At 44.4% G+C, this 20,725-nt stretch overlaps 1 protein-coding gene across 1 annotated transcript in view; it reads left to right on the top strand.

Annotated features, from left to right (window-relative positions):
• Window positions 1-20,725, top strand: part of THADA (THADA, armadillo repeat containing) — a 296,890-nt gene that overhangs the window by 178,820 nt on the left and 97,345 nt on the right. Inside the window, exon 31 of the mRNA XM_025203203.1 lies at window positions 5,524-5,639. Within this exon, the coding sequence (XP_025058988.1) occupies window positions 5,524-5,639 (116 nt within the window). The remainder of the gene's footprint in view (window positions 1-5,523; window positions 5,640-20,725) is intronic.

The raw sequence follows: 20,725 nt of genomic DNA, 5'->3' as shown, positions 1-20,725 counted from the left end.
GTCAGAATCTAAGGCCACTGATAGACATTAAAAAGAAGGTGTGATGGGATCTGATGCGTGATCCCAACAATCGTGCCTCCTGCCATATGGCAGGAGACATGATTTTGGGATTGAGCATATTGTTGGTGCAGGGGGAGCCCAGGATCATAATCATAGAGATCTCAGCTGTGGGAACACATGGTGTGCCCCGATGACTGAGAACTCTGAACACTGACACTGCCTTAACTGGGACCCAGCATCAGCACATCCAGCAGCTGGGAGCACTGAACACAAGTTCAATTAAAGGTTTGATAGGAACCATTGACGAAGTTATTACACACTTATTCCTGTTTTTATCATGTCATTAATTGAATGAACATGTGGCCAGGTCATTACTTAAGATGTGATTAACCAGTTAATCCCGTCTTAAGTGTTACTTGTGTCAGGAGCCTAATTCAGAGGTTAGCAGGGATAAGGAGAACTTTGCAGAGTGGGAGGGACAGGGATCATATTTTCTTCCTTCCTGGTGCTGAAACTGTTTCTGCTTTTGCTCCTTAACTTGCAGCAAAATCATACTCTGCAGGCTTACTCAGTGCACCATATATGCCCATGTGGGAAATTTGGACATTTCACTTTGGAAATCTGGTCATCACAGTTGATACCTATTCATCCACACAAGGAGATAGGGAGTGTTGGAGGTAAGAACTAAGAGGATTTGATCACAGGTCCATTAGCATTGTAACTTATGTTGCAAGACCTTGTCATGGAAGCAGTCCCACTGTGGATTTTGCTGATGCATGTGAGCACTGCAGGAGCAGGGCTGGAGAGATCTCCTGGCCATGCAATTGGTGCTAGTTTTCCATATACATGAAATCAGTACCCCTACTATTTGCCTAAATCAGTACTTCTCAACCTTTTAGGCTAGGGACAGACATTCAAAAAGCCAGAGCCCAATTTGATTCAATTTTGCAGGTTAGTCTAACTTGCAAAGATTGAACTGATTTACAAGTGCACAGACATTCATGTTTAATTCTGGAAATGCAGTGGCTCAGGCTAGAAGCCAGGGTGCACTATATCAGCCCTCACTTCCATTTGCAGTGGCCACAAGCATGGGTGACTGGTGCCTCCTGAGTCAGGGGGCCCTTGCCTCCCCAGCAGCAAACCAGCGACCAGTGGGGGAGAGTCCCTTGCGGCAGATTGCACTGACGGGGTGGGGGGGGTGTCCCCCCTGAGCCAATCACACTGATGGGGGTCCCCCCTGAGCCAATCACACTGATGGGGGCGGGCCCTGCGGCAGATCACGCTGACTTGGGGGGAGGCCCACAACCAATCATGCCAACCTGGAAGTGGCAGCAGTGTACCACTGGCACTTCAGGGCGCACCGCTGGCACTTCCGGGTGGGCATGATCAGCCGTGGGGAGGCCACAGGGATCACTTCTCCTGGCACCCCCACTCCCTGGCCAGCACTCTCAGGAGCGGCACCAATGCTCTTGCGTGCCCCCCCTGCCTGGGAACACTGGCTATCGGGGTGCACATGCACCCCCTACTCATCTCCACTGGCCTCAAGGCTAGAGGAAAGCTGATTTGGGGGGCATGTCCAGGCCCCCCACAGGGGCTATGTATGATTGGGGAGGGATTTAAACCCCCACCCTGGCCTGTAGGGATCCCAGCCAGGCTGTGCTTGGAGGGGGAGGGGAAAGCAACACTTCCCAGTCTTGTCCCCAAGGCCAGACACTAGCCGGGGCAGTGCCTCAGGCAAAAGGGGTAAGGCGGTGGGAATTAAACTCCCCTGTCTCTGGGCACAGGACCCCAGTTGGGTTTTGTGCAGCTTTCTTCTGGTTCTTGCTCGGGTGGCAGGGGGCCTGGCCAAATCTGGCCAGCATGGCCCTGCTATCTGCCCAGGGCTGGGGCTGGGGCTGCAGCTGGGGCTGCGGGGTTGAACCCAGCCAGCCTGTCGGTGTTGCTGAGGGCAGAGGCAGAGAGGCAGCCCAGGCTGGGGCCAAAGGGGCTTTGTAGCTCCCCATGCCCAAGCTGAGAAGAGCTGTCATGGAGCCCCAGCCAGCTGGGTTGGGCCCTTCTCAGCCTGTTGCAACTGCGTGACAGTCCAGTCCGGCAGCATAGGCGGGGGCTAGCTGGGGAGCGGGCTTCCTGGGCCAGTTCAGAGGTGCCAGCAGCCCCAATCCCAGCAGCTGCCACCACTGTGCCCCTTGCCCTGTGCAGCACCCAGGGCTGCAGCCCCATAAGCAGCAGTGGGCTGGGTGGAGGGCGGGGGGCTGTTCTGCCCCCCTCACTTTCAGCTTCCACAGCTGCAGCCACACTGCAGAACAGCACACTCCTTCTCCCCCCCTCCGCCCCGGCCAGTCCACTGCTGCTTGTGCAGCTGTAGCTCTGGGTGCTGCGCAAGGCAAGAGGTGTGGTGGTGTCGGCTGCGAGGCTTGGGGCCTGCCAATGCCTCTGAGCTAGCCCAGGAAGCCCACTCCCCAACCAGCCCCCACCTGTGCTGCCGGTCTCGGTTATCACTTAGTTGCAGCAGGCTGGGAAGGGCCCTGCCACCACAGGCCGCCCTCTGGCCACGCCCCTGCCCCTGCTCAGGCTATGGAGCAGAGGGGCGGAGCTAGCCCTGCTCTCTGGAGCAGCCCAGGGCTGCAAAGCAACTGGGATGCTGGGGGACTGATTTAACATAAACCAGGAAGGGGTCTGGGACAGACGATGCATAAACTGCTTTGACCCAAATCAGGTAAGTCTGAAACTGCATTCAGCCAGGTTTATCTTAAACCAGTTTTGGCCATTTTGAAACTGGTTTATGTGCAATGAACTTCCCTTCTGTTACAGGTTTAAACCAGTTTCTGATCACTTAACCCAGTTTATGTGTAACTTTTGTCCCTAGTCTTAGACTCGAGCATCACCAGAAAATGCCAGCTCTTAGTTTTCACTTGTTTTTTGGCTATGTAAAAATAATGGAGCAGTTTTTCTGTTTGCAAAGAAGTCAGAAAGCCAACTATGGGTCAGAATGCTTTTAAAACTGTTGATTCCTATTTGAAATCTTTGGGTTTATCTTGGGAAACATGTTTGCACATCTAACGGTACTAACATTCTGTGGCACCCTTGAAAGGATTTAAAGGCACCCCAGGGTGCTGCAGCACCCTGGTTGAGTATTAGTGGCCTAGATGGCCTTGTCTTTTCACCCGTCCACTCCTGGTAGTGGCTTTCTATGTACTATTTGCAACTTTGCATTTATGTAAAGTACATTTGCGTAATTTTTACTTTACACCAGTTTCAGCTGTGGGCTTTTTCCTCATTGAATTAAAATGTTGGTATGACAGCAAACCCTTCAAATGGAAGGCGATCTAGAATGGAAGCTTTGGGTTCTTTGCTTAGGCACGCTTGAGTTGCTAATTACCCTGTCTATTCATGGGGAAGGATTTATTTGTTTGCTTGAAATGGAGGCAAGTTCTTGCTTCTTATTGTGGGACTTTGAGCTTCTGTGTGGGTTTTGGGAAGAAATGAACAATAACCTAACAAAAGTCTTTAAGGACCCTCTTGTGCCTGCCTTGAGGATTTAGCTGTGATCATTGTCTCCACACTGGGACTCATTAAATTATTGATGGAACATTTTAAGTCCCTAATGCAATTTTCAGAATAATTTTGATTCCTCTACCCAGGTGTGTTTGTTTACTTGAAGAAATAAATGCGTCAAAAAGGGGAATTCATCATCATGTGGCTATCCTCCCTTAACAAAGGGTTCTGGATTCTATTTTGGAGACCAAGTGCTCAAAGGTTAACATTGCATCACTTTATTTTTAGATGCCCACATTTTTTTTTGTTGGCTCTAGCCCAAAGAAAATATATCCCCTGAAGAAACAGACCAGCGTTGACACTGGTTTTATAATTTTATATAGATTTTTCATTTAACTAAGGAACCAAATGGTCCCTTAAAAATACAAAACAAAATGAAATCTATCTTAAGTTCCACTAGTCATAAATCACTCTCCCTTTATTGTGCGAGTCTGTCAGTTTGGCGGTCCAGTTATTTCTGAGGAAATTGAAGCTCTTGATTTCAGAATGATTTTGCCAGAGTTGTGGTATAACGATGAGTCAGCCTAGGTGGCACAGCTGAAAGAAGACAGCTTTACTTTTCATGAGAGAAGTTGACATGTTCCAAGAATTACAAAAGATTTTGTAGAAACAAGCTGAGCAAATATGACCCTTAGTTTACACATTCATCGAGTTGTCATTTTAGTTATGCTAGTTAGGAGATTTTGTTGTTTCAGAATGATTGCAAATGTAAATGCAAACAGTTTATAAATGTTGCTCTTCAAAGACTATGTTGCTTTCCAATGTCTTTTAATTGACAAATGTCAGTAGTGGTTGTAGCATGCTAGGCCTTTGTATGTTAGTGCGTGATTTCCTAGAATCAATATGGGGAGAAGTCAAACTCTGTTAATTTACAGCTGGAATAGTACTGACCCAGATCTAGGAAAGCAAGGCAAACTTTTTTACTTTGGCCACTGTTACAAGGAGCAGGGGCGGATCCACAGGGGGTGCAGTGGCACCGCTCCATGCCCATTTCTGGACTGTACCACACCCTGGGAGCCTCGGGACTGCTTTTAAATCACCAAGGCATGTAACAATAGACCCTGCACCGGTTTGCGGCAGGGAGCAGCCACCCTTGCAGCACAAGTGGCTGCTCCTGCACCCCCCTTTGCCAAATCCGGGATCCATCCCTGTCAAGAAACACATTTTTGAGGTTATCTCAGGAGGTGTTCACACAATAATGTGCAATATGTTTTCCTATGGTAACAACAACTGTTTAACAGCTGACTTTCTAAGAAAAATGTCATTTTGCTCTTCTGAGAAATTCCATGAATAAGTAAAACAGTTTTGCAGCATTAGATCCATGATTTGTTTGGGCATTGACTTGTTGAAATTTGTCTGTGTATATTTCATTACAGGCTAAGGGCCTGTATCTTTCATATTTGTAACACAGGAAAGCAAATGCGCGGTGAGTTGTAAATTTACGAGTAATTATACTCTTACAATTGCTGTGATCAAAACCAGATTTTGTGTATTATTTCTGCACATGAATTTTATGTTCTAATAGTTATCTCAGACAGAGGTCATTAATACATTCTATTGAGGCTGAAATGTTCAAACCATTTAAAAAAAATACTGCTTGTTTTAGCTGTTGAGATATGGAAGTTTTGTCATGAAAGACTAGTTCTAATGAACTTCCACAAGTATTTGATGAAATGACCTGAGGCTCACAAAAGTTTATAGCATATGATACAAGGTAGTACCACTTATGGGATAATAGGTTTTTTTTGTTCTCTTGTGAAAAGTAAATGCTGTAGAACAGCCAGTTAAGGATATAGTTCTGTCATTGTGCAAAATTAATGCACATTCCTGTATGAATAGCAGGTGGTCATTCTGCAGGTGACTGTCTTCTATCTTTTTCTGCAAGGATATTTTATGGAGTGGTGAGGCCCTAGGCCTGTAATATTTTCACAGCCATCTGCAACTTTTATTTTCTTCTTTTTGATTTAGATCTTTTACTTGCTGCAGTCCTACTTGGAATCTAAACACAGGGTTAATTCAGACGTTCAGCGGGAGTTAGATGACATCATTACTTGTATAGAAGCCAAAGTATGGCTGGCCAAAAGGTATGTTAAAACACTATATGTGAAATGTTACATAAGTTATTAATACATTATAAGGTGGGGAAACTTTTTCTTTTGTTTTTTTTGCAAGACTATCAACATAAATATACCAGAGTTATGTACTATGTCAAGTCCTACTTATTAATGAAAAATATTTATTCTACTCATTTTAAAAAATAAAGGAAAAAGTATTAAAGTGTTTTCATTATATTTTGCCATTTCTTTCCTCTATCAGTTCTCTCTTCCCTACATGTAAAATAGGTGGTTTCATTTATATGCCACAAAAGGGTCCAAGTACAAATGTGAGCAGTTATCTCTAAAAGCTGAGTAAAGTGCTGAAGGAGAAAAGTAATAGCAACATCTTGAAGAAAGGATAATCATGGTTGCTATCTGGAGATAACAATAATATGTAAGTTGCAGTCATTAGCATGGCCATGTTGTCCTTACTTTTTCTGGTCAGTTTCCTCACAAAATAATCTAGAAAAGATGTCATAATAAGTACTTACTGAGCCTGTTAGAAGCTCTGCTTATATGGCCACCAACACTCCTGGATAGTTTAGGATGTTTTTCTTCAGGTTCTCTGCAGAAGAATAGTGATGTGGGCTACACACCAGCTTGAAGGGAAAAAAAGAAATAGTTCATTTATGTAGGTATAAAGTGTCCCTGAGCAACGTGTGTGCGTGCGTGTGTGTGTGGATTAAAAACAAACAAGAAAAACATGAGTTCTTTGGATCAAAGGCAGGGGTGGGCAAAATGGCAGATCTGGCCAGCGGCTGGACTCCGTTTCCCAGCAACCCCTACCCGTATGGCTGGGGCCTGTTTCCATGGAGACCCCTGCAGCAGCCACACTGTGATTGCATGGGGCCAGGGTTTCTGTGGATACTGGCCCCAGCAGTGCTGGCAGAGCAGGGAGCTGCTCCGAGGACAGGCTTGAATCTCACAGCAGTGACAGCATGGTCCAGAGCCGGGGCAGAGCCGCAATCTGCAGCCTGCATGCTCCAGGAACGGATATGCAGGCAGCAGATCACAGTTCTGCCCTGGCTCTAGACACGTTGTCACTGCTGCAGGTTGCTGGGGCAGAGCCGTGACCCACTGCTTGCACGCCCCTGCCCAGGACATGCAGGCTGAAGATCGCGGCTCTGCCTCAGCTCCAGACCATGGTGTTACCGCTGCAAGCCCTGGAGCAGCTCCCTGCCCTGCTGTGTGCCTGGCCAGTGCTGCTCAGGCCGGTCTTCACGTAAACCCTGACCCCATGCTATCAGAGCCCAGTTGCTGCTGGGGGTCTCCATGGAAACTGGCCCCACCCACACAGGCTGGGAAATGGATTCCACAACTGGCCAGATCCTGCCCATGAGCCAGACTTTGTCCACCCCTGATCAAAGGCAATAAAAAGACACTCATACAAATAAAAATAAAAATCAGCTCCTCTACACTTAAAGTAAAAGCTTAAGAGTTTTTAAGAGTGGGTTAATTATGGATGGATTTTTACTTGGTTAACTCTGAGATTCTTTGTAATGGACCCATTTTGTAAATTAACAACACTAATGAATATTGTATGCTTGTCTTCTGTCTCTTGGGAGAAAATATTTTCAGGGCTTCTGATTGTTTTAGTACTCTACAGGGTCTTTCTAAGAAATCCAGGAGTCTGGTGGAAATGTATGCCAACATGGATATATGTCTAATTCTCTTGAACACAAAAAAACACACTTGCATAGAATGACCACGTGCACAAATACAAGTCTGCATACTGTTTGCCTTTGTGAATCTGCTCTAAATTTTCCTGATCATGCACTGGAAATTACAGAGTTAGTTTAACCTGGATTTAGAAGTTTTTCTTTTAAATGAATAGAGCACTTATAATTTATACTTGAAAGACGGAATAAGAGTGGTGAAAACTTAAGACCAGTTTCTTTTAAACCAGGAATTTTTTGTATATTTTCAGTGTCAGGTTTTGGAACACTATGTTAAGTACTAGAGGATTGGTTTTAAAAACTGCAAAACAACTTTTTATCCCGTCATTTACTTGATCTGTGTATCTTTGTTCGCTTAGGGACACCATGATCCAGGTGGAATGTTTTTAACCTAATTGAAAAAATGAAAACATCCATGAAGCATTTGATAACAGAATGCAGTCCTAAATATATTTAAATATGAAAATAAAAGGGAGAAGATATCTGTTTGCCTTTTCAGCCCTCCTTCCATCTCCTTGAGATAAACAGGTGTTCAGTGTGTCTTGATTAAGAAATAATGTTTGAAATATAGAGCATTTCCTGGGGCTTAATTGAATGCCTTAGGGTTAACTGACTGAGCAGCTCCTTTCAGCCTGTCATTAGTCCCCAGGAAATGCCCTACACCAAGGTCGTTGTTACTATTACAAGATAAAAATGTAAAAACAAATAGGCATATGGATCTTGTTTTTAAGTGCGATTCTGTTTTGATTGGCATGTATGGGATGTTTTCAGAGAATTAATATCAGAAGCACAGTGTGCCAGATCTGCTGCTGGAGTAAAGAGGTGTAGCTCTTTTGCTGTAGATGAAACTGCTGATTTATGTAAAGTGAGAATCTGATTCTGTGTATGCTTATCTCTGCGTTAATCTGGTCTGTCTCTTTATCTCTGTGTTAATCTCTCTCATCTCTCAGCTTTCTTTAGTCTCTGTAGCCACAATATTCTAACACCACCCAAACATTTAAACATAGAAATAATAATAATCTCTCTCTCTCTCTTCTCGTTACTTCCTGGTCTGTAGGAGAAATACCCAGTTATGTTGCTTATTGTATCTCAGCATTGCTGGTTATGATCCTAATTAACCTATGCTGAGTTCAGATATGTATGTGCCTGTTGTCCACAATCTGCAGATTGAAAACATTAACACAGCATCCTGTTTTGGTGGGATCTCAAGTAATACAGTGGTTTTTGCATTTGTTATTTAAATATACACATGGTTAGGAAAGAAAAACCTCTTCTCCTAAAGGTTTCCAGTTATATATAATAGTAACAGGCAATTTTGTCATACTTAAGTCACAGTTTGGACAAAAATTATCTGAGTTCGCTTTCATTTTCCAGTACTGCAGATATCTATTAATGATATCTGCAGATATCTATTAATGATACACAACATTTACCCTGGCCTCCCACAGGAGCAGAGCCAAGATAGCTATTCTTAATACTTCCTCATGTGCTAGAACACAGGAAGGTTTCATTCTTGTCCTCCAGTTGTGACTCCTTTAAGCAAAAATAGTGGATGATGGTACTAACTCCAGTTTCTTCGGTCTCCTCCATGGGTAGCACTCAAAGTTAACCTGAAATCTGCTTGTTTGTGTGTTCTGATTCACCCAGCTTTTTATTTACTTTGACTTTAAGATGATACTTAAATGGTTCTTTTGGGTCTTTGCAGGTATTTTGATGATGCTAGTAAACCCCTTTCCTCGGAGGTGGCAGGGGCAGGGAGGGGAGGGATAGGATAGAGAATCTTCCTAGTCCTTTCCAGCCATTCTAAGCTTTCCAGGTGTAACCCCAAGATAGGAACCTTACCTAATCTCTCATGTGGACTTCTAACCAAGCAGGCAAAATTTTATCTCTTGTTTTAAAACTTAACATTCTGAAGTGTTTTTAGAAAAGTAAAGTAAATGGTAAATGGCAAAAGTCACAGCCAGTACAAATGGGTTAGCAGAGGGAGAGGATTGAGTCAGTTTGTCCCTTCATCCAGACACCAGGGAGACTCATGGAGTGAATGAGAGGCAGAAGAGCTAGAATGGGGAAATAAATGATTGCAATAAAGTGGTAGTGAAAGCTGCCTTTGCAAGTTTCTGCTTTGCATCCATATCAGGAGCAGGCTGCTCCAAGCTGGTGAAGTGTCAGTCTGTTACGGGGTTTCCACTCTGAGGGCTGTGAAGTTTGTTTTTCAGTCTAATAGTCTACTCCACATGCTTTGTGCACTGTTCACCAGCTTGGACCACTTGTGTGTCCAAAGACCTTTCTTTCAGGTGCATTATCATTCAAGAAGAGGTGAGCCCAGTTCTTCAGATAGTGCTCAGTGCATCCTCTAATTGCTCAGAAATCTTATTTTGATATGGGGGACAAGACATACATGACAAGGGAAACTTACCAACTACACTTGGGTCTCTCTTTATGCAAATTTGTCTTGTACAAATTCGTTTATATGCAACAACCTTATTTATACCAGAAATTTGCTTTGTGCTAGAAAAATATGATCTTATGTGAAGTCAGCTGGCAATGAGCTCCCTGCAGGTTGGCAGAGTTCCAGCCTGAAGGGAGCTGGGAGGAAGTGGAAGGAAGGCGGTGAGACAGGGAGCACCACGTGCATGTACAATAGAGCAGCCGGTGTTCCCTTCTGGCCTGCTTCCCACCCCCAAGTGCCTCTCCATCCCCACCCTGCGCTGCCCTGGCGACACACCCCTTGTGCATGCCACTTTTTGCAGCACAGAGCTCGCAACCTCTCCGCATAGCAGTCATTGTATTGTGTGATTACTGTGTGAATTTGTCATGGTTTGTGGTGGCAGTAGACTGAGGCTGGTACATATCTCTATTAATTACATGTAATAACGGATTCGCTTTACGTATATTCACTTTATACAAGTTTTTTTTTGGAACATAACCCTTGCATAAAGAGAGACCCGAGTATAATGTGAATATTGTAGCTAGGGACACCAGGCTTTCATAGTCCATGGCTCTTAAGTCATCCCACCAAGTAGACACCGTTCCCACTTACAGAACCTTTTGAAATTTGAAAATGCTCCATAAAATGGAATTACCTTTCCTTGCACAGCTCTAGTCCTGAACACCTATCCTTGATAGAAAGAGAAGGAGCTACAGCAGAGAATTACTACTCATTTTTTTTCTCTTTTTAATTCTGGAAGAAGCCAGTTCAGCTGTGAAAGCATCAAGAGTGTAGCTTTTGCCTGAGCAGAAAAGGAAGACTGAGTGACCGGAAGATAAATCTCTGTCCCTGCTCTATGTAGCAAAATATCTGTAAAAATAGCTCTTTTTTTCCAGGAACAAGATGTATGTCTTATTTAGAGGCATATGGTATGTGGGAAAATCTTATTTAAAATAGGGAGGAAAGCTAAAAATCACTGGAGCTGTCTTTTTTAATTTCATATAATTTATCATTTTTATTTGAATAATTTCTCATCGTTTCTAATATGGCTAAAATTAATTTAAAACTCATTCACTCATATTTCTACTTTCATTCTACATAGCTCTTACCAACTTAAATTAAAATATACTTGCTTCTGCTGTGGTCTGGAACCATTCTTTATGAGAGCCTCATATGCTTATGTTATGATGGATAACATGAATGGGTCTCAAAATTATAAGGCGAAAGTATGCTGCTGCATGACAATAGCACCTGTGTGCGTGAGCTAATCTTTGCTTCAGATCTGCTGTAGCTGCCTGAAGAACTGTCCTTTCTCCCCTTTCAGGGGTTCAGACAGTAGTAGTATTAATCTAGCTGCTGAACATATCAGTTTAGAAGAGCCCAAAGTGCTAATACACTGATATGGTAGCATATTACCTTTTTCTTTTTAAGCAAAGATATGTTTTGACAGACAGTGGTTAAAATAATGGCCTTTATCCTATTTTTCTCAGTAATCTGAATCTGTTATGTTGTGTTAGAGAAGGTATTCAGTTTTTCAGCTCATGTTTTCCCTACTATTATTAAAACAAACATAGTGGGTATCCTTTGTGGTCTTTCTAAGGCAGCAAAGGAAAGAAAGCTCAGGTATATTTCACCTCATTTAAACTTTGGCTTTGATTCTTTCTTTTCCCTTTTGTTTGCTTTTTTCCCCTTTTTAAAGGTACTTGTCAAACATCTAAATATTTATCATCAGCCTTTGGGGATGAATATTAAAAATAGCAAGCTTTTCTCTTTTATTTGCAGAAAACATTTTTCTACAAAATTGCCACTCATTTTCTTACCTTCTGTTGATATGGAAAATACTTATTCTGGTGAAATTTAAAAAAAAATTCTGCTTTATTCTTAGGCTAAGTACAGACAGTCAGAAAGCCCAAGGCTGAATCGATTCAGTCTGTTCAGGTTAGTCTAAGCTGCATAGACTGAACCAATAAACAAGCGAATAGACATTCACTTTTGATTCTGAAAATGCAGCCACATGCCTGCAGTGGCCTAGTCTAGAAACCGGGAGTGCTAGCACATGTCTCTCTGCTCAGCTGGAGAAGACAGCTTGGGCCAAGGCTAGCCCACCCACCCTGAGAGGGGGTGGGGATGCTGGGGAGGTGTAAAAGATCCTGGGATGCTGGGGAACTGTGAGTTAACTTGAATCTGGAGGGGATCTTGGACAGAAGTTCAATAAACTGATTTAACCTAAATCAGTTTAGTCTTATACTGCAGCCATCCATAGTTTCATAGTTGGTAGGGTCAGAAGGGACCTGAGCAGATCATCAAGTCCGACCCCCTGCCATGGCAGGAAAAAGTACTGGGGTCAAACGACCCCAGCGAGGTGTTTGTCTAACCTCCTCTTAAAGACCCCCAGGGTAGGAGCCAGCACCACTTCGCTTGGAAATTGGTCCCAGATTCTAGCCACCCTGACAGTGAAGTAGTGCCTCCTGATGTCTAGTCTGAATCTACCCTCTGCCAGCTTGTGACCGTTATTTCTAGTCACTCCTGGTAGTGCTCAGGTGAACAGGGACTCCCCCCATACCTGCTGGTCCCCTCTAACTAGTTTGTAATAGGCCAGTAGATCCCCCTCAGCCTTCTCTTGCGGAGGCTGAACAGGTTCAGGTCCCGTAAACTCTCCTCGTAGGGCCTGCCCTGCTGCCCCCTGATCATGCGGGTGGCCCTCCTCTGAACCCTCTCAATGCTATCCACATCTCTCCTGAAGTGCGGGGCCCAGAACTGGACACAGTACTCCAACTGCGGCCTGACCAGTGTCGCATAGAGGGGGAGGATCACCTCCTTGGACCTGCTAATGATGCATCTGTGGATGCATGACAAGGTGTGGTTGGCCTTCCTGACCGCGTCCTTACACTGTCAGTCCGTGTTCATTTTGGCATCAGTAATGGTTCCAAGATCCCTTTCTGCCTCTGCACTGATGAGAAGGGAGTTCCCCAGCCTGTAGGTATGCTGCTGGTTCTTCCTCCCCAGGTGCAGCACTTTGCACTTGTCAGCGTTGAAACCCATCCTGTTCTCATCTGCCCACCCCTGTAACCTGTCCAGGTCCAATTGCAGCCTATTCCTCCCTTCTAGCATGCCCACTTCCCCCCACATCTTAGTGTCATCAGCAAATTTGAATAGGGTGCTTTTTACCCCCTCGTCCAAGTCACTGATGAAGATGTTGAACAGTGCGGGTCCGAGGACCAAGCCGTGGGGGACCCCACTGCCCACATCCCTCCAGGTCGAAAATGACCCGTCCACCACTAGGTTCATCTGGATGGATGGGGAAATAGATGGATGGGAAAATGACCCATCCATCCAGGTTTATCTTAAACTGGTTTCAGCCAGTTCTGGGCTGAAGTTCAGTAACTTTTGGGCTAGGGACAGGCATTCAAAAAGCCTGAGCCTGAATTGATTCAATCTTCACAGGTTAGTTTAACCTAGCTAGGCTGAATTACTTTGTAAGTGCACAGACATCCCAGACATGCAGGCACATGCCTGCAGTGGCTCAGGCTAGAAGCCGGGATGTGTTAGAGCAGCCCTCCCATCCCTTCCACAGTGCTGAGCTGAGGGGGTCGTGGCCAGGCCCCGGTAGGCTGGTCTGATTAGGGAGGGTTTCCCCCCTCCTTATGAGCAGCCCAGCAGGGAATTGATAGCAGTGTTTATCACCCTATTAAGAAAACAACAGAGGGACATTATCAGCTACATGTTGATTCTACCTTTGTCCCACAGCACAGGCCATAGCCAGCATGTGGTCTGCTAGCTACTGCTGTGCAACTGTGTAAGACGAAGGGGATAGCAGAATCCCTGCTTAGAAGCGGGTAGGGGGAGCAGAACCCAGGCAGATGCCTGCAGTCTCTGCTGAGCTGCAGCCAGGGAGCAGAGGGGAGGGGCCAGGCCTGCTGTGGATCAGAGAGCCCCACCCATCCCAGAAAGCATGCTGGGATGCTGGGGGGAGTCTGGTTTTATTTTAAACCAGCAAGGGGTCTGGGACAGACATTGTATAAACTGGTTTGAGCCAAATCAGTTAAGTCTGATACTACATTCAGCCAGGTTTATCTCAGACCAGTTTCAGCCATTCTCAAACTGGTTTATGTGCACTGAATATCTGTTCTGTTACAGGTTTGAACCAGTTTCTGATCACTGAAACTGGTTTATGTGTAATGTCTATCCCTAGCCGTATAGTTTCTATTTAGTTGTTTGTAGTATACTTTTTCTTTCTTTAAAAATAATTTTTGAAATTATTATTGGTATGAACTGCTGCCTTTTGTCAAATGGGGCTAGTATAAAACAACATGTTTTTTCACTAATGCTTATTAAAATTGTAGATTTCCCTAAGCATAGAAGATGCACAATATTTTAAAAGAAGAAAAATATGAAAAGACATTAAGGCTTTCTCATCGAAGAATGTTGTGATGGAGACTATTCTGGTGAAAAGCATTCAAATAATCAATAGATCAAGTTGAGCCTTTGAAAGATTTGCGAAAGATCAAAGCTCTTTCAAAGGGAGAAACAAGTGAAATAGTTTGTACCTCAGCTAAATGTCAAAGAGTTAAAAGACCCAACTGTATGTGCATTCTGCTTTATAAATATAGAAAGCTGCAAGTACAACTTGGAGCTGGTAATTTGTTATATAAAAGCCACAGAAATATTTGCCTTGTTTCACTTGTAGCCTTTGGCATGGCAAGTTATTGCTGTTGGAAGATTTGCAAAATGGTGTCAGTGCCTAGCTTTGCCATAGGATGCAATGTTTCCAAGTATTTTTAGTTAGTTTTTCCTGAATCTTACTGAGAGAAGAGTAGGGCAGGTCTTTGAGTTCTTGTAAACTTCCAAGGTATATATTCCATTAGGTTTTTACAGCACCCCAGCAACATGCAAGTTTGTAGGGCTTATATGCTTGTAGTAGAGAAGGAGAATGTGATTGACTTAATTGTAACTGTTTCATGTCAACTGGCATGCATTCATGCTAGCTGGCTGTCAATTGGCAGCCAGCTTTTACACCAATACAAGCCAATGCTTCCATGTGGTGGACAGTACCTCTGAAATACACGCTCAGCAATATAGCTGAGAATCCCATGCTCCTTTGCACTGCTTCCAGGCCCTGTGCCTGGAGTGGTTGTTTCTTCAGTGCACAGTGGGCTATCTGGCTGGTGCTATCAGGATCTTATTGTGTTCTGTGCCCTGGGGTCAAAATCTAAAAATCTCATGATTCCTCCCTGTGCATCCTCTGGTCATTTTCTTTTTTGTGAGCAGTTTTCAAGCCTCTGGAAGAAAAAATGCTCTGAACTATGATGATGCATCAGCTTGTGCATATACTAGACATCTTGCCATTGGATGGCTCCTACTTTGTAAACAATGGCTGTGGTATCAAGCCACTTTGGCTGTGGTTTTTGCAGGAAGTAAGCTAACAGTTTACCCAGCCCAACCTGCAGCTGCATCAAGAGAAGAACTTGAGGTCAGCTTCTTTGCCTGTTATCCTGACAGGTCATCCCCTTTCTTTAAATTCCTCCCTGGTGTCTCTATCTAATACTGCAAGTTTTGTATTCTTCAGAGTATTATGTATCTTTGCCTTCTTACCTACACTCATGTTTACAACATAAAAAGATAACAGAAACCTGTCACTTTTTACTCCTCTGTCTTTTAAGCCTTTAAATATTTAGAAAGATATACATTTACAGCTATATTGTCCGGGGTACGTTCTGTGCAAAAGTGCAGCATTCAAAACAAACAGATCTCTATGTTGCTGTATTCTTGGGGTTGGTTGTTCTCTCACACCCAGCATATATATTTCCCTTTAAATATAAACAAAATGGTATTTGGCTGCATTCCAAATTCACCCCTGATGTTAACTGTGTAAAACTCAATGGATTTGCACCTCACCTAGAATGAATTTGACTTCATGAATTTTTAAGAAGTCACAAAGGAAGCACCATGTACTTCCCATGGAGAGAATAAAAAACATACAGAATTGTTTCACCAGGCCATAACAAAATACACAAACTTCAGCATCCCATACCATTCACCAGGGACAATCCAAGTAATATAGCCCTTCTTAATAACACCTCCTACTGTTTAACAAAGAGTACTGCAAACTCAGTAATTCCTTAATTGTGGTGTGACAGGATGCTGACAGACATGGTAAAAAAATAAACAAAACACCACTTTACCATAAGAGGCAGCATTAGTTCAAGCCAGCTTACGTGGCAGGGGAAATACCCTGACCAAGGTAATGCAATTAAAAGGGCATTGTGTAGTGGAGTGTTGCACCCTGTTTGCTTGCGGACAGGACACCCTACAAGATCCTCCATAGTTAGCTTCCTACTGGCCAGTTTCTATTAGGAGGATCTCAGCTACACGCTGATTTTATGGAAATAGGAAATTCCTTCCTAGCTTGCTGCTGTGGCCATTTGGCTGAGGGCAAGCCAGATTCGGGGGCATCTGAACCCCAAGCTTTTGGGCTTGGGCCTGTATGTAGGATGCTTGCCAAAGGATTTGGAACCATCTGAAGCCCTAGGCAAGGGTCCAATGTTACCCTTGCTTTTTTTCCAACTCCCTACATATCTGAAAAGGGACTTTTCGTTATCCTTGATATGTGAAGCCAGATGGAGCTTGGTTGCAGCCTTGGGTTTCCTGATCCGCTCCCTGCAGGTACGTACGTACCAATGCTGAGTACTCCTCCTTGGTGGTAATTCCAGCCTTCCATCCTTTATAAGTCTCTCTTTTGAGACATAGGGGGTCCTCAAGTTCCCTGCTGAGCCAAGGGGGTTGCTGTGCTCTTTTGCTACCCTTCCTCCAAGATGGGATGGCCATCCCTCGTGCTGTCAGGCTCGCTCCCTTGATTCCACTCCTCTTCCACTCCTCTTGGACTCCTCTTCCTGCAACCACTCCTCTTGGACTCCTCTTCCTGTCAAGTCGTGGTCCCTTAGGGCCTCGACAACAAGCCTCCTGAGCTTGTCAAAGTCAGTTTTCCTGAAGTCAGGGACTTCTGTATTGCTGACTGACTTGCCAGCTTTGCGATGGATGGTAAAGGTGATCAGCTCGTTGTCACTATCACCCAGCTTTCCATCGATTATTAGGTCGCTGACTAGGTCCTCTTTGGCCAGTACCAGGTCCAGCAATGCTTTACCTCTTGTCGGCCCATAGACTTCTTGAGTCAGGTAGAGCTCATCCACGCACGTGAGGAAGCTTTGCAACTGATCGGATTTGGCCGAGTGCTCTCCCCATGAGATGTCCAGGTAGTTAAAGTCTCCCATGACAACCATGCACCGAGAGCGTGCAGCCTCACCCAGTTCCCTGGCGAATTCCTGGTCCAGCTCTTGTTTCTCGTTAGGAGGTGTATAGTAGACTCCTACCATGATGCCCCCTGTGCCACATTCCCCAATGTATTTTAACCCAGAGAGACTCCAGTTGTCTTTCCTGGGTGCTAATGTCAATTTGCAGGGACATGTAGCTGTTCTTGGCATAGAGAGCTACACTCCCACCTCTTTTATCTGTATGATCACGGCTGTACAGGGTATAGCCATCTATACCTGTGGCCCAGTCATAGGTGGAGTCCCACCAGGTCTCCGTTATCCCTGCGAGGTCATAGTCTTTCATGTTTAGCAGGAGGACCTGTTCTTCCTGTTTATTCCCCAAGCTCCTGGCATTGGTGTACAGGCAGGTAAGTGTCCCATTGGTGGCCCCTGCCTTCCCTACAGATCATTCCAGGGCTAGGGTAGGGGTGAGTTCCCTTAAGTGCCTTAGCCTGCTGGATTTACAAAGGTTGCCCAGTGGGCTTGCAGTGGCAGTAATCCCCCCAACCCCTGGCAGGCTTAGTTTAAAGCCCGGTGGAACAGGTCAGCCAATCTGGCTGAGAAGAGCCTCCTCCCCAGCGGAGTGAGGTGGAGACCATCTCTCCCCAGCAGACCACTGCCTCTCTCACCAAAGAACAAACTGTGATTGTGGAAGCCGAAGCTTTCATGACACCAGTGCCTCAGTCTTTGGTTGACTACCTCGACCCGTCTCTCCCTCCTCAGCTCATGACCCACAACTGGGAGGAGCGAGGAAAAGACCACCTGTGCCCCCAACCCCCTAAACCCCGTTCCCAGAGCTCTGTAGTCTTTCATGACCTGACTGGGATTGCTCCAAGCTGTGTCATTTTTAGCTTTAATTGATTCAATCAGCTCTTAAATAAAAACGCCAAAAAGCCCCACTGAACCACCTAATATATACAGATGATGGATGAGATGGGTCCAACTAATGTAATGCCTGTTGTGGGCATGCACTGCACTCAGTGAGGGGGCACACCAAGTTTAAAGAAAAGGGCCGTTCCCCTTCTGCCCCCCTCTCCTCCCCCATCTGTAAGCAGCCACAGTAAAAAGAACTTTTGCACCTCTTCTGCAGCAATAGGTTCCTTAGTACCTTCAGGAAAAAAAGAGAGAGAAAGAAAATGTGGGGCAGTATAATACAGTCTAGCCTTGGAGATGGTATAAAACCTGAAACCATTGTGCTGAAGTACTTTCATATTGGGAAACAGCTTTATATAATCTAAAGTTAATAGCCTGGCTGAATGGGGAAATCATCCTCAGTAGTTGGGTTTACAAAAATTTTGATGGCAATAAGTAGCCATATCTGTACGCTATCCCTTGAGATGTTTGTAGTTATGTGCTGAGATTCCTGGTGCTAACCAGGAATTATTTGTGTTGCCCTTGGAGTCCATCAAGGCAGTGGGACATTCTTTCAAGTTCATTGCCAGTAACATGTAGGTCTGTTACTGTGGGATTCATGGAAGGAACCAGCATTATTGTTGTTAATTTTGTAAATGTAATGTGTTGTTAATTTATAAATTAATGTTAACTTATAAATTACTGTTGTTAGTTTTTACATTTTATAAATTGTACACATTTTAATTTACTGCTGCTAATTTAGAAATTTGTATTTCCCTATTGAAACGTCACCAAGAAGACTGAAGGGAGTTCATGCCTCTTTTGGTACAGGTTTTTTTTTCAGTCTTTCATGAGGCAAGCTTCATAAGGCAACATTTTACAATGTGGAGACTGCTTTCTGAATCAGGAGGGCTAAAACTATTTTTTATTTTTAAACACATAGGGTAGTACAAGAGAGGACTTTGCCATTCTGTTTGGTTAGTGCAAATGTAACAAATGGCAACCTTTATTTAGCTACAATTTTGTACTGGATTTGGGGAATATTTTATGTACAACTGTGCTGATGCCCCTTTCTTACAGACAACAGTTCCATCTTTTCAATAATGCATTATACAGAGTTAAACCTTCAGGTTTGTTGTATACTAGAACCTGAGTGTAGCTGCCAGTATATTTAAAGAGACAGTGCCATACAATTCTTGGTAAATATTTCATGTACACCAAGATATTATGAACATGATTTGAAATACTTATAAATAACTTTAAAATAAAAGCTAATACCTGGTATGTGTACTGGTACCACTTGAGTTGATAATTGGTTTAGCCATGGACATGCTTCCTGCCCATCTCTCTCTTTTGGGTCCATAAAATAAACCACAGTAGACCATACATTTGTCTGACTGAGGGCTTCCCTAATTGAAAGTTTTGCTGGCAGAACATTGTATATGTGTCTGCACTCAAAGCTCCTCTGTGTTGGCAGAATACCTCTTTCTTCCAGGAGAGTTACACTACCTCTTCAAGTGAAAATACTTCTGCACCCAGCAAAAGATGCATGTAGAGGCACCAATGCCTTCTGCTAGCTTTAGCGGTTCTTTTTGAACAGCTGGAACCTTCATGCTGTTTGCACAGCTGCTGCAGTGGATGTGTGTGCACTCTGGAAGCTGCTGGCAGAATGGAACAGGGGTTCTCAGCCTTTGTTAGACTCAAGGCAGCCCTCAGAAAGCGCCATCTCTTAGCTTTCACTCCTTTTTTGACTATGGGGAAAATACCAGAGCAATTCTTCTGTTCCAAAGAACACAGAAAACCCACAGCAGGTCAGAATGTTTTTTAAATCTCTGGGCTAATCTTGTACATGATTCACAAGTGCTAACAGTGCTAATATTGTGTGGTACCCTGCAGAACCCTTTAAAGGACCTCGTAGCACGCCAGTTAAGAATATCTGTTGTCAGCAGGCTGAAAGCTGGAATAACGTTTGTCTGTATTCAGAGTAGGTGCACATATTGAGACTTAACAGTCACATTGGTTGCACCTCTTGGTTGTCAGTCGGTTGCTCACTTCCCAGGATTATTTTTTGCTTTTCTTCCTAGAGCTCTGAATGGTTCATCTCTCAGGTAGCAAATATTAGTGGGATATATAACATTGCTTGCTCTGGAGGGAAACCTTCTATGCAGCTTCAGGAACAACCATGCAGCCAGGACCAGAAACAGGCATGGGTGGACTGGGTGGCTGCCTGGGGCCCAGACAGAAAGGGGGCCCAAAAATGGTAATTTAAAAATTATTAGTAATGTTATCTCTAGCGAAGGGGGGCTTAATACTAAAAGTTAGCCCTGGGCGGCTGGGACTCTAGGTACGGTACTGTGTGCAACGCATCTTGTAACTCCCACGCATACTGTGCTTCTGGATGTTTCTGTACGAATAGTCATGCAGGCAGGTTTACTTTCTTTATATGCCTCAAGCTGAGTCCTGAAGTCTGCCATGGTGCCCCAGAACAACAACTGAGGGAGTTAGGGCTAAGTACAGACGTTCAAAAAGCCCACAGAGAAATTTATTCAGTCTTCACAGGCTTTTCTAAGCTGTATACATAGAGCCAATAACAAGCTGAACAGACATTCAGTCTTCTGGCGGCCAAAGCAGGCAGAAGCCTGTGCTGGCTCAGGCCAGGAGCCTGGGGGTGCTCATGCGCATCTCCCATCATACCAGGCACTGCTGAAGGCTGCCCAACTAAGCTGATCAGCAGCGCACATCTAAATTGGCTGCTGGATACACACTTCTGGCCCCTGGTGTCAGCTGCAGGGAGGGAGAGCCAGCAGACCA

The sequence above is a fragment of the Alligator sinensis genome, unplaced genomic scaffold (genome assembly GCF_000455745.1).
Source record: "Alligator sinensis unplaced genomic scaffold, ASM45574v1 scaffold377_1, whole genome shotgun sequence".
NCBI lineage: Eukaryota > Metazoa > Chordata > Crocodylia > Alligatoridae > Alligator > Alligator sinensis.
This window is presented reverse-complemented; position numbering and strand designations above follow the sequence as displayed.